At 36.9% G+C, this 18,320-nt stretch overlaps 1 protein-coding gene across 1 annotated transcript in view; it reads left to right on the forward strand.

The window, feature by feature from the left end:
- Positions 1-18,320, forward strand: part of BTBD9 (BTB domain containing 9) — a 126,657-nt gene that overhangs the window by 67,425 nt on the left and 40,912 nt on the right. The window contains exon 8 of the mRNA XM_056356760.1: positions 7,873-7,982. Coding sequence (XP_056212735.1) covers positions 7,873-7,982 — 110 coding nt within the window. The remainder of the gene's footprint in view (positions 1-7,872; positions 7,983-18,320) is intronic.

Raw genomic sequence — 18,320 nt, forward strand, 5'->3', positions numbered from 1 at the left:
GTGTTATCACATCATGCAAATGTTACTGATGTTCCCATACACATAAGTGTTGATTTGGTTAAGTATATTCAGAAACAATGGTTGCTTTGTTGATATGTTGCTTATATAGTACACAAACAATTAAATACCCTGTGTCATTATTGTATATCAATATTTTTAGCCACTTGAATGTTGCAGCATAAAATATCTGGATATGTGTTTTAACAAATTACTAAGAGAAATGTGTTTTCAAGGTCCTGCACTGCTGCCTGTGTTTGCATCAGTTGCAAAGGTGAAAATGTTTGTTACTGTACAGGATTTGCAGGTGTTACGTATGCTTTCCCCGCTAGAGTTCAATGATTTTGTCTTGTGTAAGTGTTTTATTTGATTTGTCACTGTTGTTTTCTATATTTGCAGCAGGGTTTTCCTTTGGTGTAAAATAAACTCTGTTAGACTTTCTTGTTTAAACGCAGGAAAACTTGTCTCCTGTCAGAAGACAGAAATGTTTTCAGTGTTTGATCTGGCTTAATTCTTTATTTTAAATATTTATTTATGTCCACTGTTCTTCCACATGATTTAATTCTGGCAATAGATTTTTCCTCCTTGCCTTTTTTTTTTTTTTATTCTTCTGCCGTGAGTTTGTTGATTCAGCTGTGTGACTCTGAAGGATTATATGTTTTATGGAGTTGTCAATAAATGAGGTTTAGATGGCGGTGAATAGCACTGTTTTCCTTTCCTCTAAAAGACAGGCAGAATGTCTTCTAATGCCCTTGTGTGGGGGGCTGTATCTCATGGATCTCTGTGACAGTGATCGGAATGTGAATGTTATCGGGTTTTAAACAGTTAGAGAAGATATGAAGTGTGTAGGGCTAGCACTGATGTCTCATACCAAATGGTCCACCAAGGAAAATGAAATGCCAAGTTTGTAAGAGCTCACTTTGTACTTATTGGATTTAGTTCTTTACTTTAGTTCACTGTTGCTGTTCTGGGTTGCTTTGATAGTAACTTAGGAGTGGATATCAGTGCAAAATACGTTAATTTCCTTTACCTCTCTTTACTCAGTCTTCTGTCTCAATGTTCTCAAGGGATTGGAATCTGTGCTTAATGTATTCCAGAGTTTGCCTGTATCTCACTGGTGTTATTATAATGAAGGATTAAAATGGATCCTAGAGTCTGCATAATTTTATGTTTTGACACATACATCCTAAGTACTGTTGTGACGCAGGCAGCTGAGCTTTGGTATTAGTAGTCCTCCAGGGTGTCCAGAGCTGAATCAGTGATGTGCTCAGCAGCAGCTGTTATCTGAATTAAATGTGTCAGCTGTACAAATGTAACAAGCAGAAGTAAAATATAACACAGTTGTTCAGAAATGTATTTGTAGTTACAACACTGTGCCCGTCAGAATTTCAGGTAAAGGTGAGGAATTGCTCTGGGAAAAGCAGGAGATGGTGGGTGCCTAATTAGTCAAACCAGGTAGTTAATTCAAATTTTAGTAGTTTAAAATTCTACCAAGAAATAGTTTTCTTTTTTGGGGGGAAAATAATACAGATTTTTCTGGTATTCCTGTTGTGGGAATTTCAGGGCCAGGTGTAGCATGACTAACTGTAACGAGAAGTCTGTGAAGATGAAACTCTTAGAGCACTCTAAATACTATCAATATCCATTATTCTCAATCAGGGCCAGAAACCAAAATAAAATGTCTTCTCAAGGGGCAAAATTCTCATGCTGCAGTCCTGTTTACCTGCCAGGGTAGTACTTTTAAGCCCCCTCAAAGTGATCAAGTTTTTTCTCTTTAAAGAATGATTCAGGGTTCTTTCTGTCTTTCCCCCAGTATATCAAGTTGTGTTTGAAGTCCACTGACGGAGGAGCTAGTCTAGCCATTGGATTATGACTCTTTTACTCTGCTATCACACAAAGATTTATAGATAACTTTGTGTTGTATGAAGCTGCTTTGTTCCTGACAGGAAAGTGAAAAATTTCTAATTTCACTGGAAAAAGTGCCTGTAGTGTCTTTAATGTCTGTCTTTTTTTTTTTTTTTTTTTTTTTGGTCTGCTATGTCTCTTCCTCAGTGAGCAATATAATTAAAATTCATAGTTTGGCACTGGGATTTTGATTATATAGTTAATTCTTCATCATTCCTATGTCTCAGATAATTCATGTTTGCCCAAGCTTGTGTCGACCACTAACAAAGTGCTGTAAAGGTTTTTGATTCATTCAGGGTTTGGGCTCTCTGCTACTTACCCCTTCCATCTTGTGGTAATCAGCGCTTTTAAATTATTTTAAAATTCAGCATACACAAGTAAGTCTGGTCAGTAGTTGTCTTTTAATTAATGACATGCTTGCCAAACACATGAGCTTACAGAAGAATGACTTTGTGTACTATCAAAAATAATTAGTATACACATTTATGTTGATTTAATCAGCATGGAAGATCCCTGTATTGTATTTCAGGAAATCTTGTCTGTTAAAAATATGATCTTTAGTTGTTTCCTGTTTTTTCTGGTTAGTAATTGCAAGCATGTAGTGTTGGAGGTGGGAGAATACCACTCATTTTAGAGGTGGTGAATATATTTGTTCTCACTACTTGAACTGGCGGGAAGTAATTGCAAGACTATGTAAGATTTGCACTTAAGTATCTAAAAGAATTGAAATCAAATAAATTTTTTTATTATGCAGTTAGGGGTTTTATTTGATTTCCATATGGGTTGAATTGTTGTTCATAGCATACAGAGGATATAGAGAGTGAAGTTACTCGCTCCAGCACTTCCAGTCCTGCAGCTGCTTGTTTCTTTTCCCCTTAGCTGCAAGGCAGAAAATATTAAGTTAACTAAGATTCATTGTTTTTTTTAATGGATATGTTTTTTTGTATAAATATGTAAATAGAAAGCAAATGTTAAGACAGTGAAACTTTCGAAGTGGGACTCTGAAAGATATATAGTTACTGTAATTTTCACTCCTGCAGTCTTAATTAAGTATCCTTTGATCTCACGATGATGTCTCATAATATAGTCATTTCATAACCAGAGCCCCTGGAGGGGGCATGGTGTTCAACCTGTAACTTTTTCAATGTATAGGACATGAAACTATGGTTCCCGAGTGAGGAACTGGATACTTCTCTGTGATTCACTGAGCGACCTTACACCTTGTCTGGTGTGCATAGCACAGCGGCAGAGAATGTGGTGTCACAGTCACAGTCTAGCCTGGCTCCCTGTGAGGAGGGACCACTCCTTAGGTTTGAAGTCCTGTTATTAGAAAAAGGAGTTGAATTCCAACCACTTTTGGAGCAAATGCCTTAAAGAACAGATCATTACATGAAGAGAGATTGTCAACACCAGTATTCACAGTGGTTCTGCAGAAAAGAGTCCCAACTTTGGAGCCCAAGTTGGCAGAAGGATCTCCCTACACTTGATAGAGAGAAGGATGGATTTTCAAACATACATCTGGCCTGAGCATTTTCTTCCTAGTTTGCTGTAGATAGTTGTACACGGAGTCTGCTCACTCATCTCATCTCTGTCGATGTACCTAATTATCTGCAGGTGTGATACTCTTGCAGGTATCTGTATCTGCCATTCAGAGCCAAAAGCAGTAATGTGGTGTTGTGCGCTGTCGTGGGCAGCTCAGCCCCACGCAGCCACTCGCTTGTTCCCCCACAGTGGGATGGGAAGAGAAATGGAAGAGTAAAAGTGAGAAAACTCGTGGGTTGAGATAAGGACGCTTTAATAAGTAAAGCAAAAGCTGCACATGCAAACAAAGCAAACCAAGGAATTCATTCACCAGTTCCCATCGCAGGCAGGTGTTCGGCCATCCCCAGGAAAGCCGGGCTCCATGTCACGTAACGGTGACTTGGGAAGACAAACACTGTCACTCCAAACGTCTGCCCCGTTCCTGGTAGGGAATATCACTTTTGACAGTCGGAGTCAGCTGTCCTGGCCATGTCCCCTCCAGACTCCTTGTGCACCCCAGCCTACTCACTGGCAGGGCAGGGTGAGAAGCAGAGAAGGTCTTGAATGCTGTTGAAGCTGTTCCTGCTCATCAGGAACGGAGATGTCTCGGTGTTACCAACACTGATTTCAGCATGAAAAGCATCTTGTGAGCTACTATGAAGAAATTTAACACTATCCCAGCCAAAACCACTACAGTATGTTTAAAAACCTTAGTAAGTGATCACACAGAACAGGTTCCATGCATTTTAAGCATTTGTCAAATTTGCACTTGGTGAATAATTGTTCATATTAATTTTGTTGCCTGTATTCTTATATTCCAGCTAACAAATCGCTCCAGGAAATGATGAGGTGGTACACATAGTCTGCTTGCCTGAAGGATACTTTTATTTTTAATCATGATTCATTTGGATTTCCATCTGGCAGAAAACTGCTTAGGAAAATTTGCACATTTTCAAGCATGTCATGAGCTATAATAGACATGTTAAACTTCTGAAATTTACGTGCTTTGAATTAAGACTTTGTTGTTCATATTGAAGTCCACGTTGCAGTTTTTTCTCACTATCATGTTTCTGAGCCAACTTTTTGTTTTCAACCCATTGTTTAGTGTTCTTCTCATTAAGATGTACTACTGCAGAATTTACAATGTCTTCATCTGATTCTTCTGAAACAGGTTATGTACCTTTAATACCGCTCTTCATTGGAGATATTTGAAATTCAGATACAGCTTGTTTACCTGGCAATACTGGGCATTTCTAATAATTTCTGCCTTATTTGAAGGAAGATTACAGTCTCAGGATATTGTGGCTTTAGTATCGTGCATCAGGTGGAATAATAAGCCACATTTTTTATGCAAAATCTGAGAATGTGATTTTAGAAGTTAGGGCGTTTAAAGTAATTTTGAGATTACATTATTTTAATTTCTACATAGTAGAAGAATGCAAGATTCAGGCAGGAAATCATGCTGATCATTGACCTTGAGAGAGATAACAAAAGAAAAAATAAATTATTGTACTGGGGAGAAAGGATGGGGTTTCTCATATCATTATATTCTACCTTGCAATAATATTACAATATCACAATAGTATACTTTAGAAGATTAATGTATACATGATTATTTTTAAGGATGGGATTTTGTTTTATGCTACCACAAAATTTCAGCTTTCCAGCAATGTGAGGCTTTGTCACCTGTTGTTCAAAAAGCCTTAAAGGCTATGTAGCGTACACGGGTAAGCTTTCTTCCTTTCTAGTTGTTGGCAGAGTATTTGCCAACAAATGAATGATACGTTATTTAACCTAAGCCTGCAGGATGATAAAGATGCTTTTCCCATGGCAAACTATTTGAGCCTTGTCTGTCTTTAACCTTCTTGATACATTTAAAAAAAACCCAAACCAGCCAAAAACAATCAAGAAGTTTGCTCTGGTGTTCCAATTTCATAACACAAAAAGTCTAAATAAATTAGCTTTTAAGGCTAATTATGAAGCAGTTTCTTGTGTTCCTATTAATATTGTTACTTTGTTTATTCTCTAAACTCTTCAAAGCAAGGCAGTGTAACTGAAGTATGTCAAAGTAGCCCCATTAGTAATGCTCCATTGGTTAGCCTGGAGCCTCTTTTGTCCAAGCAGCACAACTCCCATCAATACCTTTCTAGCCTGAGCGATGAGGGAGTCTATGGCGAGCTGGCCTCCCCGTGCACTGATAAATGTTCCAAGATTATTCCTGTATTTAGTTGAATTCTGTGCTTCTGATGCTGGATAGAATCAGAACATTTGCTGTTGTTGGATCCTGGTCATTTCCTGTGTATTTAGGGTTCATACTGTGCTCGTGAATTGACAAAAAGAAAATAATATGAAAAGACTGGACCTAAGATGAAAATGTCTGCCAGATCTCCTAAAACTGAAGGATTCTTTCAAATTTCAGGTTGATTTTTCTCTGAACAGCGAACTGTTAGCCCCCTGAATAATTTGATTATAATGTTTTCAGCGGATCATCAGTGCCAGTTTTGCAGGTCAGGTTTGTGAGTAGAAACCTTGAGGGCTTGCTCCTGTGTGTCTACCATGCTTTTGCTGTGGCTGTACCTGGCTGTGTGCCACTTGCAAAAGCACTGCAAATTATCTTCAGTGTGTTAAGAAAAACTGAAGCTGATGTGGCTTTGCCCAAAATATGGCATTTCACGTATCGTATTGCAGCAACTGACTTGTTCACATGGGCAGGTCTGGGGCAAGAGCTGCTCTTCCCTGACTGTCAGCCAAGATTCTTTTGATGCTTTTTGCAGGTACTCATCACAGTTTACATAATGAGGGCGAAGTTCTGCTATACTCTTAAAATACAGATGCACCTTTTCCTTATGAAAAATACTTATTTTCTCCGGTTTCACATCTTTTACTTTTTCTACGTAGAATGACTTGCAGGAAATTTGCTACTGTGATAATTAATTGATCTGCAAGTTAATATTAATTGGGGAATAGCATATCCTTCTTTTTTGTTTCAAGTAATGATGATGAAAAAAGATTTTAAGTGAAAATTTGAGTATACTGTGTATGAGTTTTGTAATTTTAATCAAAATATGTTAATAGTTTTGGGGTTTTTAAATGAAGCTAATATAACCAAAAAGGAGTAGAGTTTGGGAATTTTAGTGTCATGATAATCAGGTAACTTGGTTGTCTTGCAGTTATTTGCATGTAATAGGTGGATTTTTAAAAATTATTTTATTAGAAGATTTTTTTCTCTGTGTGATAGACAAATATCAGTAATAGCAGTCATTGAGGCTTGCTTATAAGTCATAAGGCACTCAATTCTTGAAATGTAGAAGGAGGTTGAACATTAGTACAGTAAAGAGCTATGAGGGTTTTTTTATTGTTTTTTTAAAAAATATCTCAGGACTGAAAGCTGTGTACCTTTTCAACTTGGTGTGATGAAGAACACAAGCCAAAATGTTGCTGTTGGTGAATGGCCATTATGTTGGAATTATAATTACACTACCGAAGTGAAAGGTTGTTTTGTACCACAAACCCGAGGATATTGCATAAGATTCTTACATTCTGACACTTCTTAAATGAAATTAATTAATTTAATATAAAGCTTTCTGCGGTGTGGGTAACCCATTTTGTGGGGTAATGGTATTTGTTGTAGGTAGGTTTCTGTATTGCTTGTTCGACATTTTGTGAGATGGTATGCAATATTCCATTTGGGATTTTTCAAAATTTATAGTAAGAACTTGGAAAATGCAGGAATCAGGCTGAATCGAGGTTAATGGCTGTTTATAGAAGGTGAAGACTCTGGGGTAATACAGAAGGTGAATAGGTTGCAGTGTTCAAGAGCAGCTCTGTTTGATTTTCAATTAGAGCCTAGAAGTATAAATTATACAACCAGGAATGAAACACAGAGCTAGCTTTGTTTCATAACACTTGACTGTTCAGATATTTATTATTATTATTATTATTTATAATAAATATTAAAGATACACCAGCAAAGACATTGCTATCCTGTACATCCAGTGTTAGAAACAGCCATATTAAAATGGAAGTGATTTTTGGTGTTTGTGCAGAAGCCTCACTGATTTGTTGGGTTTGTCCTGGCTGTAAGAAATCTTTCATACTGATGAAAAGCAGTTGGTAAAGGGATGATGACGATGGTGATTAGACTCTGTGAGCACACATTTACACTAACCATCTATTTCTGAACCAGAAGGTCCTTCATTTTGCTTTTCTTGGCAAATCAGTCCAGAAAGATTTTTTTGATATATAGATTTCACAGTAGATACAAGTTTGCTGTGAAATTTATACTGGTTTTAATCCTTTTCTTAATTTATTTTATTTTTTTAACAGTTACTCTGTTCTTGCAGGTCTGCACAATATAATCCAACCGAATTGTTGTTGTTTTAATGCATAGAAGTTTGTCATGCTTAACGTGTACTATTTACTTGTTCTTTTTATTTTCGCCCCCTGTAGGTATATTCGAATTGTTGGGACCCACAACACAGTGAACAAAGTTTTCCATATTGTGGCATTTGAATGTATGTTCACGAACAAAACTTTTACTCTTGAGAAAGGTCTGATAGGTAAGAGATAAAATTGTTTTCCTTTTATATGAACTGTTGCAAACACTTGTCTTTTCATTATTGCACTCTTACTCTACACAGAAAACTTGAGTTAAATGATGGTAAGCATAAAATTAGTTGGCTAGTCCTTGCAACTTCTTTGAAATTCCAGTTCTGTGGATTAATTAGTGATGCTGCAGGAATGCTAAAGTTCAAATTAAATCAACCGCTGCTGACAAAGCCACTGGTAATTGAGTCACGCTGTGGTGCTAATCCAATTTTTCTTTGCATGTCATAGTATGGTTGATGTTACCTCCCGCTAGGTTAGCCTGAATTCTGTAATGAGGATGGAGTAACCAGAGCTATTTATTGCAGTGAAGATGGATTTGGGCATTTAGGGCCTCTTATACAGCCTAGTTTCAACTGCTGAAAGTAAACTCTCATGCCTTGATTTTCCCCCAAAGAGTCATAGACACGCTTAGCCATGGCAGAACGTTATATTGGCTTCCCTTATTCTCTGAACGTTGTGTTGATGGGGCACTCTGCTACCTCTGGAGCTCCGGACAGCTTATATAGTACTGATTTAAGTACCTCTACATAGTACTGCATTACTTAAGGTAGAAATCCCCAACAGACCAACAATACTGAATGGTGAACTATGTCAAAGTAAGATTTAATAGTCCAAACAGGGTGATTTTTGTGCTTTCTTCCATATAAACTCACATAAGTGAGATTCTGAAATCCATTGGGAAGAGTTTTGTGTGCCTTTTAGTAGCTGCTTAGGTGGGATTTCCCACAGTTTCTTACTTCTGGCATGAAATCGAGAATTTCAGCAAAATTCTCAGAGTTCATGCTGATTTTAAACATGTATTTAAATAAAGTATGCACATAAGATAGATGGAAGGGAAAGCAGTGTTCAAAAAAGAATGAGAGGGAAGATTTTAATAAGACACAGTTCTTTCACATTTTTTTCTGAGAAAACTAAAATATTTAGCTGTGAAAAAATGGGACCCAACTCCTTCAGCCTGTTCCCAATCCATTATATAAAGGCGTTGCATGGTTGCACCTGATTCATGGGGTGTGCTGTGTAATTTTGTTGTTGTTTTAGAAGCATGGAGTAAGTAGCCTGACAAATCACACCTTACTGATTTTTATGTTATATAGCCCCAGAGTGTACAAGCTGTTCCATAGTGCAAATAGAACGTTTTCCCTTTATTTTAGGGAGTTTGCAAGCAGTATTGCCATTGCTATTGACAAGAAAATAGAATAAGCATTAAGGACGAACTGGGTTTAAAGAAAACAGCTACCTTCAGTAAGCTGGTTAACAGAGAAACAAAATGTTTTGAGTTTGATAAAACCTTAAAAATTTCATATTTAGCACTGCCAGCTATGAATTTTTAAAAATACAAAATTAGAGTACTGTGTGCAAAGAAGTGGTACATACATCTGTATGTATTTGATGTAAGATTATCAGTCTTGTTTAGCAAATACCTAATTTAGGACTCAAATAATGTATTTGGGTTTTGTGTGTGTGTAAACTCAAAGATTGTTTTGTTGTAACAGCAGGCAAGTAAGTGAATCTGTGCATGTTCATGGAAGTGTGCTTGTATCATGGTTGGCTTTTCTTTGAGATACTCCATGACATTTTGGGCTTTAGTGAGCATTTTGGTGAGACAAACTATTTGATCTGTTTCAGCATTTCTTGAGTTTCAAAGATAATCTAGGGGATGGAGACTTTATGTGGCTTTATTAAAATTTATCCAATTATGGTTTTTTTTTCTGTAGTTACAGAATCTTACAGGGAAATAGGGTACTCATTTAATAGTAAGTATTCGTTCATGGTGATCAGTGGAACTGTGCTGTCACTCTGTTGGGTTAATCAAGCTGCTGTATGCATACGTCATTTGAAGTGATCTACAATAAGCAAAGAGAGGCCTGTAGGGCTCTACAGCATCACAATTTCAAGTAACCACTGAGTACTAGCCTGGACTGGACTAGAAATCAACACCCTTGCCATTATCCCCTTCATTTCAAAATCACATCGCCCTCTTATATATAATCTTATATTATATATAATATATAATTATATATATTATAATCTTATATTAAAGAGATGGGAGTCAACACAATTAATGGCCAATTAAAAGAGTAAGGATACAGTGAGTAGTTAATTGAAAGAGGGATGTGGATGAACTTCAGTTTGTAAATGAGGTAGCAACAGTTGGATACATGGCCCTGCAGAATTTATGGTGAGAAAGGGACAAATGGCAAGATTTTGGGACTATTTCAGGGCAGTCTGGTTGTGAAATGGTGCAGGGGCACAGTGGCTGTTTCACTAGAATTTATGGCCATCAACATTATCTATCCAAAAATATTCCCAACAGCTTTGATCCATCAAAGTGACCTTATCTCCATTTAATGCTTTGTTTTACATACCTGTGGTGGTTACTGTAAGGTAGCATGTTGTCTGTCTCCCTTGATCAAGCAGGCTGTCCCAGTTCCACTTCTGTAAAAAAAACCGGTGTGACTACCAATGGTGTATTTGGCACAGAATTATTTTATTGCTCTAATGAGGACTTGTAATGTTTGTTTCTGTTTCTGCAGTGACCTGATAGGGTAGAGTGAACTGAAAGCAGTTAAGAAAGCTCCACAAAATAGACATAAGTGCAGCAATCAGAGCAGGTTGCTCTTAAGCTTGACTGAGTGTAGAAGCTTTAATCTTTGATCCTTGAAAACCAGTATTAGGTAATACTCCTGGCTTTATGTTTTTGTCCAGTATAGTATTAAATATGGTATTAAATTAGGTTAGAACAAACACAGCTGCTGTTTCTATAACCTGTTTTATTAAGAAAATGTGATGTTGGTCAGCCCTTGAAGGCCCTATGGTCCTTTCAGAGAAACTTTGTGACCCTTACTTCTACCAAAATGATGCTGAAGATAATATGCAAAGAGTTTGTCATTTGAAACCTCATGTCAAAGAAAAAAGGCTACTGAAGTATTTGTTCAGGGATCTTGTTTGGAGATTTGAGAGTAATTATATTTATATTTTTTTTTGTGAAACCTGTTCAACTTGATCAGAAAGCTGTATATACAAAGAGGGTAATATATCAGATGCATTATGACTGATGGATAGTACCTATGTAATGGCTGTCACTGTAAAGTGAAGATTAGAAGGCTGGTAAACAAATAGTAAAAATGAAGCGCTCTTTCATAATAACAGCAATTTTATGTTGCTGTGGTTTTGCGTATATGGTTTTCATGACAAATTATTAATGACATAAAAGTTAATACCGAAGATGCAATTACTTTATACAATACTGGATGTGGTACTGACATGACCCATTGGTGGTTGAGTAACAGTTTTGAAGTAAAAGTAGCAAGAAATGCTCTTTCTTAGCACTGTGTGGTGTTTTAGTGTTGGTTTATACTTTGTTGTCTTGTGAGATGAAGTAAGTGACAGAAATTAATTCCATTGAATGAAATTATTCCCTAATGCAGATGTTAGGGTTGAGATGTAGTTTTCCTTTTGGCATAGTACTATCTCTAAATGTGTAAGTTAACAGTTCTACGTGTTAGATTCATGAGTGTGACATAACTGGTTCATTTAACAGGGATGTAAATATCTTTTTAAAATTCAAAACCATACTGTTTGCTTTTAATGAACTTCCGTTTCTGAAATTTTGAATGGTCTGTAGTCATTAATATTTAATCTAGAATCCAAAACAAATGAAAATTGTTACAAGGAAGAGACGTACTCCTTTGGAGGCAGAAGCAGTACTTGGTGGGACGTGGTGTTTCATAAAAGCTTCTGATCTGCCCAGTGGCATAAAGCTACAACAGTGTGTAAGGGGCTGGTTCTGTGTAGTGCCTCTTTTGGTTTGGGGGGGGCAGGGGGGTCTTCCACCTAAATATAGGAACCACTTCCTCTTTTCTGTCTCAATTGGAAAAAAATTATAACCATGCTTAGTCTTTTAATCAGTACTCGGTGCTGAGGAGCAGTCAGGAACTATGCAGGCATGTGGGTTTGACCAGCCTACCATCCTATTTTAAGCCTCGTTAAGGTCATAGGGAGTGCGATGTGGAAGGCTTTAATATGAAGTTGTGTTTATCTGTAGTCTGTCTCAGTCTATCAGACTGTCTTGTAACTTGTACGTTACACATGAAAGGGAGAACAGTGAATAATGACTGAAGAGCAGGAGATGGATGTAAAACACTGGAATGTCCTTGGTCACCCTCTAGGGAATGCTGTTCAGTACTTATGAATCATTGTGAACCTTCACTTGTGTGCTGTTCAGTGCCTTAGGAGAACTTGTATTAAATGGGAAAAAAAAATCACTTGTCTCTTACTTTCTGGTAGTTATCTAAAAAAATAATAATTAAATGTATAACCAAGAGAAACGAGTCCTATCAGTTTCCTAGTGTGTGGTTCAGCTTTGAAAAAGATTGCATGCTCTCTCTCCCCAAGGAAGCAGTGAGAGTTGCTATTTTTGTGTCTAGTTTAATGTTGACTCCACACAAAGCTATCGTATTTCATTTCTTCTCCTTTTTTAAAGGTTAGCCTTCTTTAAAAACCATGCAGGTTTACCCAGCAACATAAGTCAGCCCTGCTGCAAGCATAGCCTTAGGAAATTATGAAAATTTGAAGTCTATCTAAATACAGCAGGGATTTTTTTTTTTCCCCTCTTCTTGCTACAGGAAAGGGCAGCTACATGGTTGGTTTGGTTACTGCTACCCATTCTTCAACAGAGATCTGTCCGTATGACTCCAGTTTCTTTTTATTTGATTGTTTTATACTTCCTATTTCCAGTGCTGTGACGAAGGATGTGTACTTACTAGGGCTCTTCTGAAACAGTTGCTATTTCTTCAGGCAGAATGTTTAATGAAGGAGCCCAGTAGCCAGCCAGTCGCCAGTTCTAATGACTTGAATGGGTTTGTTCTAACTTACTGGATCAGAAATCATAGGCTTTAGCATATATCAACTGAAAAATCAGCCTTCTCTAAGGTTATTCTAATCCACCCTGACAGTTGGACATAGACAAATATTAGTGGGGTTTTCTTTTCCAGCTAAATATGGCTTGCAGAAAGCTTTCCACTGAAACAGGTGGAAACACTGTTGATATTTGTTTGAAGTTGGTATTTCTTGAGTTCTTGATTGATTTCTTGATTGCTACATTTCATTTGAATCTTCAATATCATCAGGAAATTTCATCTCAAGAAAATAAGAAAGAATGTGTGGAAGAGGAGACAGGACTTTATACTTCTAATTAACTGAAAAGTCTGTAGACTCAGTATTTTCTACTGTGTAGCAAATAAACAAGTGCTAATTCTAAATGAATAAAGGTAAGAATTAAAAAATCTTCTGGCATGTGGAAAATAATGAAAGCAAATGCCCAGTATCTTTTATTTAATACAATAAAATTGAACCCTGGAATAATACTGACATTCCTGATTTTTTTTCTTTGCTCTCAGGCTTCTTTTATCTAACCACCGCTTCCTAGTGAGGAAACTTTTGTCAGCTCAGTTGATGTTCAGGTGGAGAAGGAATGCAATTGTACCATTAAAAATGGAGCAATTGAAAGCTGAGCATTTAACAGATGTCAGCATGGGAGAAAAATCACTCCTTTACATTAACTAAAACAAAAATTATTTTTTTCCAGTACAATTTCTTGTTTATAGTTTCTTCACAAAGACATAGTTTTGTGTCTTAAGAGAATTCAGTAAAATGAACAGTTGTGTTGCAATGATGACACTTTAGCTGAGAATCTTTGACTGTTGCTTGTATATTCAACAGTCCATAATGCTTTAAATTACTGCCTTCCTATAAAGTACGACTACTTAGTGTATCTGCTGTCTCTATGTTTATTTTAGTAATTAAGGTTCATTGCTGACTGATTTTGTGAGCTGGTGCAGGCATCCATTCTGTTCTTGCCTTTCTGTGTTGCAAAGAGTTATTTGTGGATTTTCTGTTGTGTGATCATGTCCTGTCCCGTCCCGTACCCCCAGTATTAGCCAATTGACTGCAGTGAAGTTACAATGGATGGGCAGAAAGCAAAATCTGACCTGTCCAGGCTGGGAGGTGAAAGGAAGAACTTTACACTTCAGACATGGAAGCAGTTAACAGTGGCTGCATTAATTTTTTTGAATACATCAGGGGAAAAAAAATTCCTAAGAAAATCAAGTCTGCTAAAAATTAAGGGGTGGCGGGGTGGGGAAGCATAAAGGATAAATAAATAAGACTGAGGCAACCACACACTCCTGCTGTGTTTTTCTCCTGTGGGATCTCTGAGGACAGTTGAATGACATATCTGTCTTATCTTTAAATGTAGCCAGTATAGATGGCCCTTAAGTCATGCCTTGAAAATGACAATCCCTTATAAAAATACTATACTAGAATTAAATATACTGCCAAGCTGTTTGTTGCTCTGTACTGTAACATAAGACCAAGAGACAAGATAGTAAGTTTTAATGTTCTGATGCTACTGTCCTGTAACCTCAATAATCTTCTCCGTTTTGTTTGCTTACAGAATGTGTATGCTTTGCTAACACACATCTTTTCCATAAATGAAAATCAGATTTATTGGAGAAAAACTGCTGTATGAACAGTGTGAAAAAATAATTTCCATATTTTAATCCCCTCTTTTATTTTCTCTTAACAACATTGTTTCCAGTAAAAGCTGGGTAGCTGGTAGATTAAAAAAAAAAAAAAAAAAAAAAAGAAACAAGACTGTTAGTTTTGGCAGTATGTTTTTGTAAACAAGTGACCTAAATTGAAGCAGGAATTCTAAAGGGAAAAAGGAAGAGAACCAGAAGACTTGAAAATACAGCACAGAGCAGAGTCCCCACCAGATGGTATTTTTAATAAATTCATCAAGCGGATATAAAAGATGATAATGAATATTCAAAATAGGGAGTGACAGACCCCCCCCCTAGACAGAAGGAAGAGTATGGTACCTCCCGCACACTGCAATTAGTTAGAATCACTTTCTAATTAACCGTTGTAGGGAAGACCACAGAATTCTATTAAAAACACACTAAGACAGTTTCTGGGTGGTTCTTAAGGATTTTGACTAATCAGGGTAACATCATCGTAGGAGGTCACGGATTAGTGCAGAAATCTAGATGTGAGAAAGAGCAGGACAATGCTCAGAGGGCCTGAAGGTGTAAAAGGGTGGAAGAAGAGAGCTGTGCTGTGTTCAATGCTGTGTTCAGGTAACGCCTCACATAGCTCGGGGGGGGTCCGGAACATGCCATAGAGCTTCAACATGAACATTGATTCTGACACTTCATCTTTTACTTTTTTTTTTTTTTTTTTTTAACCAAGACTTCAGTAGTTTCCTCTTCCTACAAAAAGCAGCAATATATATAGATGCTTTAATACCTATGTAAAATGGATACTCAACGTTCCCTTGCTGCCAGGGAAAAGGGGAAGAAAAGGAAGCCAGGGCAACCTCTGTTTCAGTGCCAGCGCTCTCGGTTCGCATTGTTAGTCTTTGCTGTATTCAGACTGTTCCCAGTGAAGTACTTCTAATGTCTGCCACCTGCTCCCCTGTAAGAATTTGGGGATTTCTGAACGTCTTTTTTCAGTAATAGGGAATTAAGAGGTTTCCAGAAGAATAATATGGTGGGTTTAGTAATATTTTATGAGCAGAGATGATAGTACAGTAGATTTTTCAGAAACCGTTGCCTTTCCACTGCCTTGGATTATTACTTGGCAGTGAGCTTGCACTTTTTTCCCTTGTGTGTTTTATGATGTGGTGGTTGGTTGGTGGTTTTTAGGTCACGCTCCTGACACCACCAGCACAAGTAAAATCCTAGCTTTTAATGGAAACTTATCTCTTTTTTTTGGGTGCTGGAGACTCTTACAATTAGCTCTGAAATTTCACATAGCTATATTTCAGCCATTTTCAGACGCTGTAGTATTTTAAATATATATTTTACAGACAACTATTAAAATCATGTAATTATTATGCGTGCAGTGAGCTTAAAATAGTACATTTGCACTTGTACTACATCATTTGTTTTCTTGTGAAAATTCCAACAGTGTTCATTTGAAGTCTTAGTTATTCTATTTTTTTTGGTTTTCTCACTTTCAAAAATGTTTTATATGAGAGATTGTGAATTTGAAAATTTTGTTAAATTGATCGTTGTCATTCAGATAACTTTTAAAACTTATTTCTTTCTCTGTCTTCCAAACTGCGTTACCACACAGATTGATTGTCCTTTATCAGAGGCTGTCACACAAAATCTTAGCATTTTTTTAATGCAGCCTGTGCTGAAAGATTTTTTGTTATCGTTTAGATAAAGCAATCAGTGTTTTTAACACCACCACCACCTCCTCCCCAAAAAAGGCTCAACTGGCAACCTTGATTTTTACATGTTCAGAGAGGATCATTTTTCAGTCTTGTTTATTTTTTTGAGAGAGAATTTGAAAAGTTGTAGAGGTTAACTAAAAACTGAGCATTTTAGTAAAGTGCTGGACCTAAGGTGTCTCAAATAGCTTTTTCTTTTTCTTTTTTTTTTTCATGTTTATCTGCCATCCTGCTGGAAGGTGATGTTCAAAAAGCTCAGGATTCTTTCTAAATTACAAACAGAAAGAAAGTACCATGCTTGGTTGAATGTTAACAAAGGGAAATAATAGGAGGTTCCAAAACCAAGTATTGAAGTGCTTGTAAAACAGTGCTGGAAAAGTACTCTATGCGCAAGAAAATAAACCTCTTTCTCGCAGCCTGCTCCCAGAGGAGCTGCTGTTGTCTTGATTTTTGATGAAATTGCTGAAATTATGTCAGGTTCTAACTATATTATGAATATTGTTTGATTTGAAAGGAAGGGGGAAACTACTTAGCGTTGATTTAAGTCAGATTAAGCAGGACTAAGTACATACAAGAAGAGCATTCCTCTCCTTGGGAAGCTTTCTGGAAACCAACACTAAAGTTACATCCTTTGCTAAAGAATAACAACTCCCAACGCTAAGCCTTTTTTTTTTTTTTTTTATTGCCAAGCATGTAATGCTCCCCTGCTTCTAAAAGTGCCTAGTAAAGAGTTATATTATCCTTTATCTAATTTGGTTTATAACAGCAGTTTCCAAGCTAGAGAGTTCAGTTTCGGATGTACCAGGGAGGAGGAAGAACTGAACTTGGAGGACGCTGACACATGGACCACAGTGCTGGATATGTACACTGATTGCAAGAGGGTTGTAGAGGTGAAAGGAAGTTCATTATACATGTTGCAGCACAGGGTAGCAGTTTAGCACTGGCCTGTGCAATTAGAATTGTAATCTTACTTTTTTTCCCACTGAAACATCCTTCCTCTTGTCGTGATTTTCCCAGGAATGCTTTTACTAATTTGAAAATTCTTTGAGCTCCCTAATTTGGTATTTTCCCTCTAATATTCAAATAACTGCATGTAAGGTGAATGAAAGAAGGGCAATTTGATATTCTGCAGTAGTATCTTTGACTTTCTTTGACATAGTGGGCTACTGCATGCTGGCATTTTTTTATGGCTGCATATAGGATAGAAAAAAGAATTATCCAGCAAAGATCTTTGATGAAATTAAGAGGGAGGGGGGGAAGTACTGTATGATTCCATTACTGTCTCCTGGAGGAAACTCATTGTCCTGTGGTTTAGCCTTCCTTTTTTCAGTAGGATGAGTTCTAAGTGCTTTCTTTTCTTTTGCTATTGGGCTATTACAATTTCTTTTTTATGGCATTTAATCTTCTCTTTATCCTGTCTTTTGACTGAATGAGAAATAGTTCTGTGCTTGCTGTTCCATTTGTCTGGCAGACCTATTGGTCTCCTTCCCTCTTGTAGTCCAATACTTGTATTGAAGGATTTTGTAAGTATTAAAAAGCATTTAAATTTTCTAATTTCTGGGGTGCAATTTCTGATCACAGACAGAGAGCCTGTCAGAAGTGCCAGCAGGTATGGGTTGGAGATAGTCTCCTGAGCTGTGAGACTTCAAGCCCTGGTTTCAAAGACTTTGAGTCCTGGCTTCCCACAGTCCAGATCAATGCTTTAAACTATCTTCCACTTATTTCTCTCTCTCTTCTTTTTCTTTTTCTTTTTCTTTTTCTTTTCTTTTCTTTTATTTGGGGGTGGCGGGGGTGGGGTGAAGTGTTTTGTCATGAAAACAGGAAGAAGTTAGTTTAAAATTTTAAAAGTTTTGCTAGATAAGGTATTTTTCTCCCAGTTGTATTAAAGGACTGATTTCATATCACCAAGACAGAAATCCATCTGTTAATTTAGCAAGCTATTCTGGGTTCGATGCTATAAAAATTATCTGTACCACTTGATTCTGTTTCATAGTTTGTATTAAATAAGAGTTAAATTTCATTGTGTTGATCATACTTTCATCCTTTTTTT

This window comes from Falco biarmicus, chromosome 12 (assembly GCF_023638135.1).
Source record: "Falco biarmicus isolate bFalBia1 chromosome 12, bFalBia1.pri, whole genome shotgun sequence".
Classification (NCBI taxonomy): Eukaryota; Metazoa; Chordata; class Aves; order Falconiformes; family Falconidae; genus Falco; species Falco biarmicus.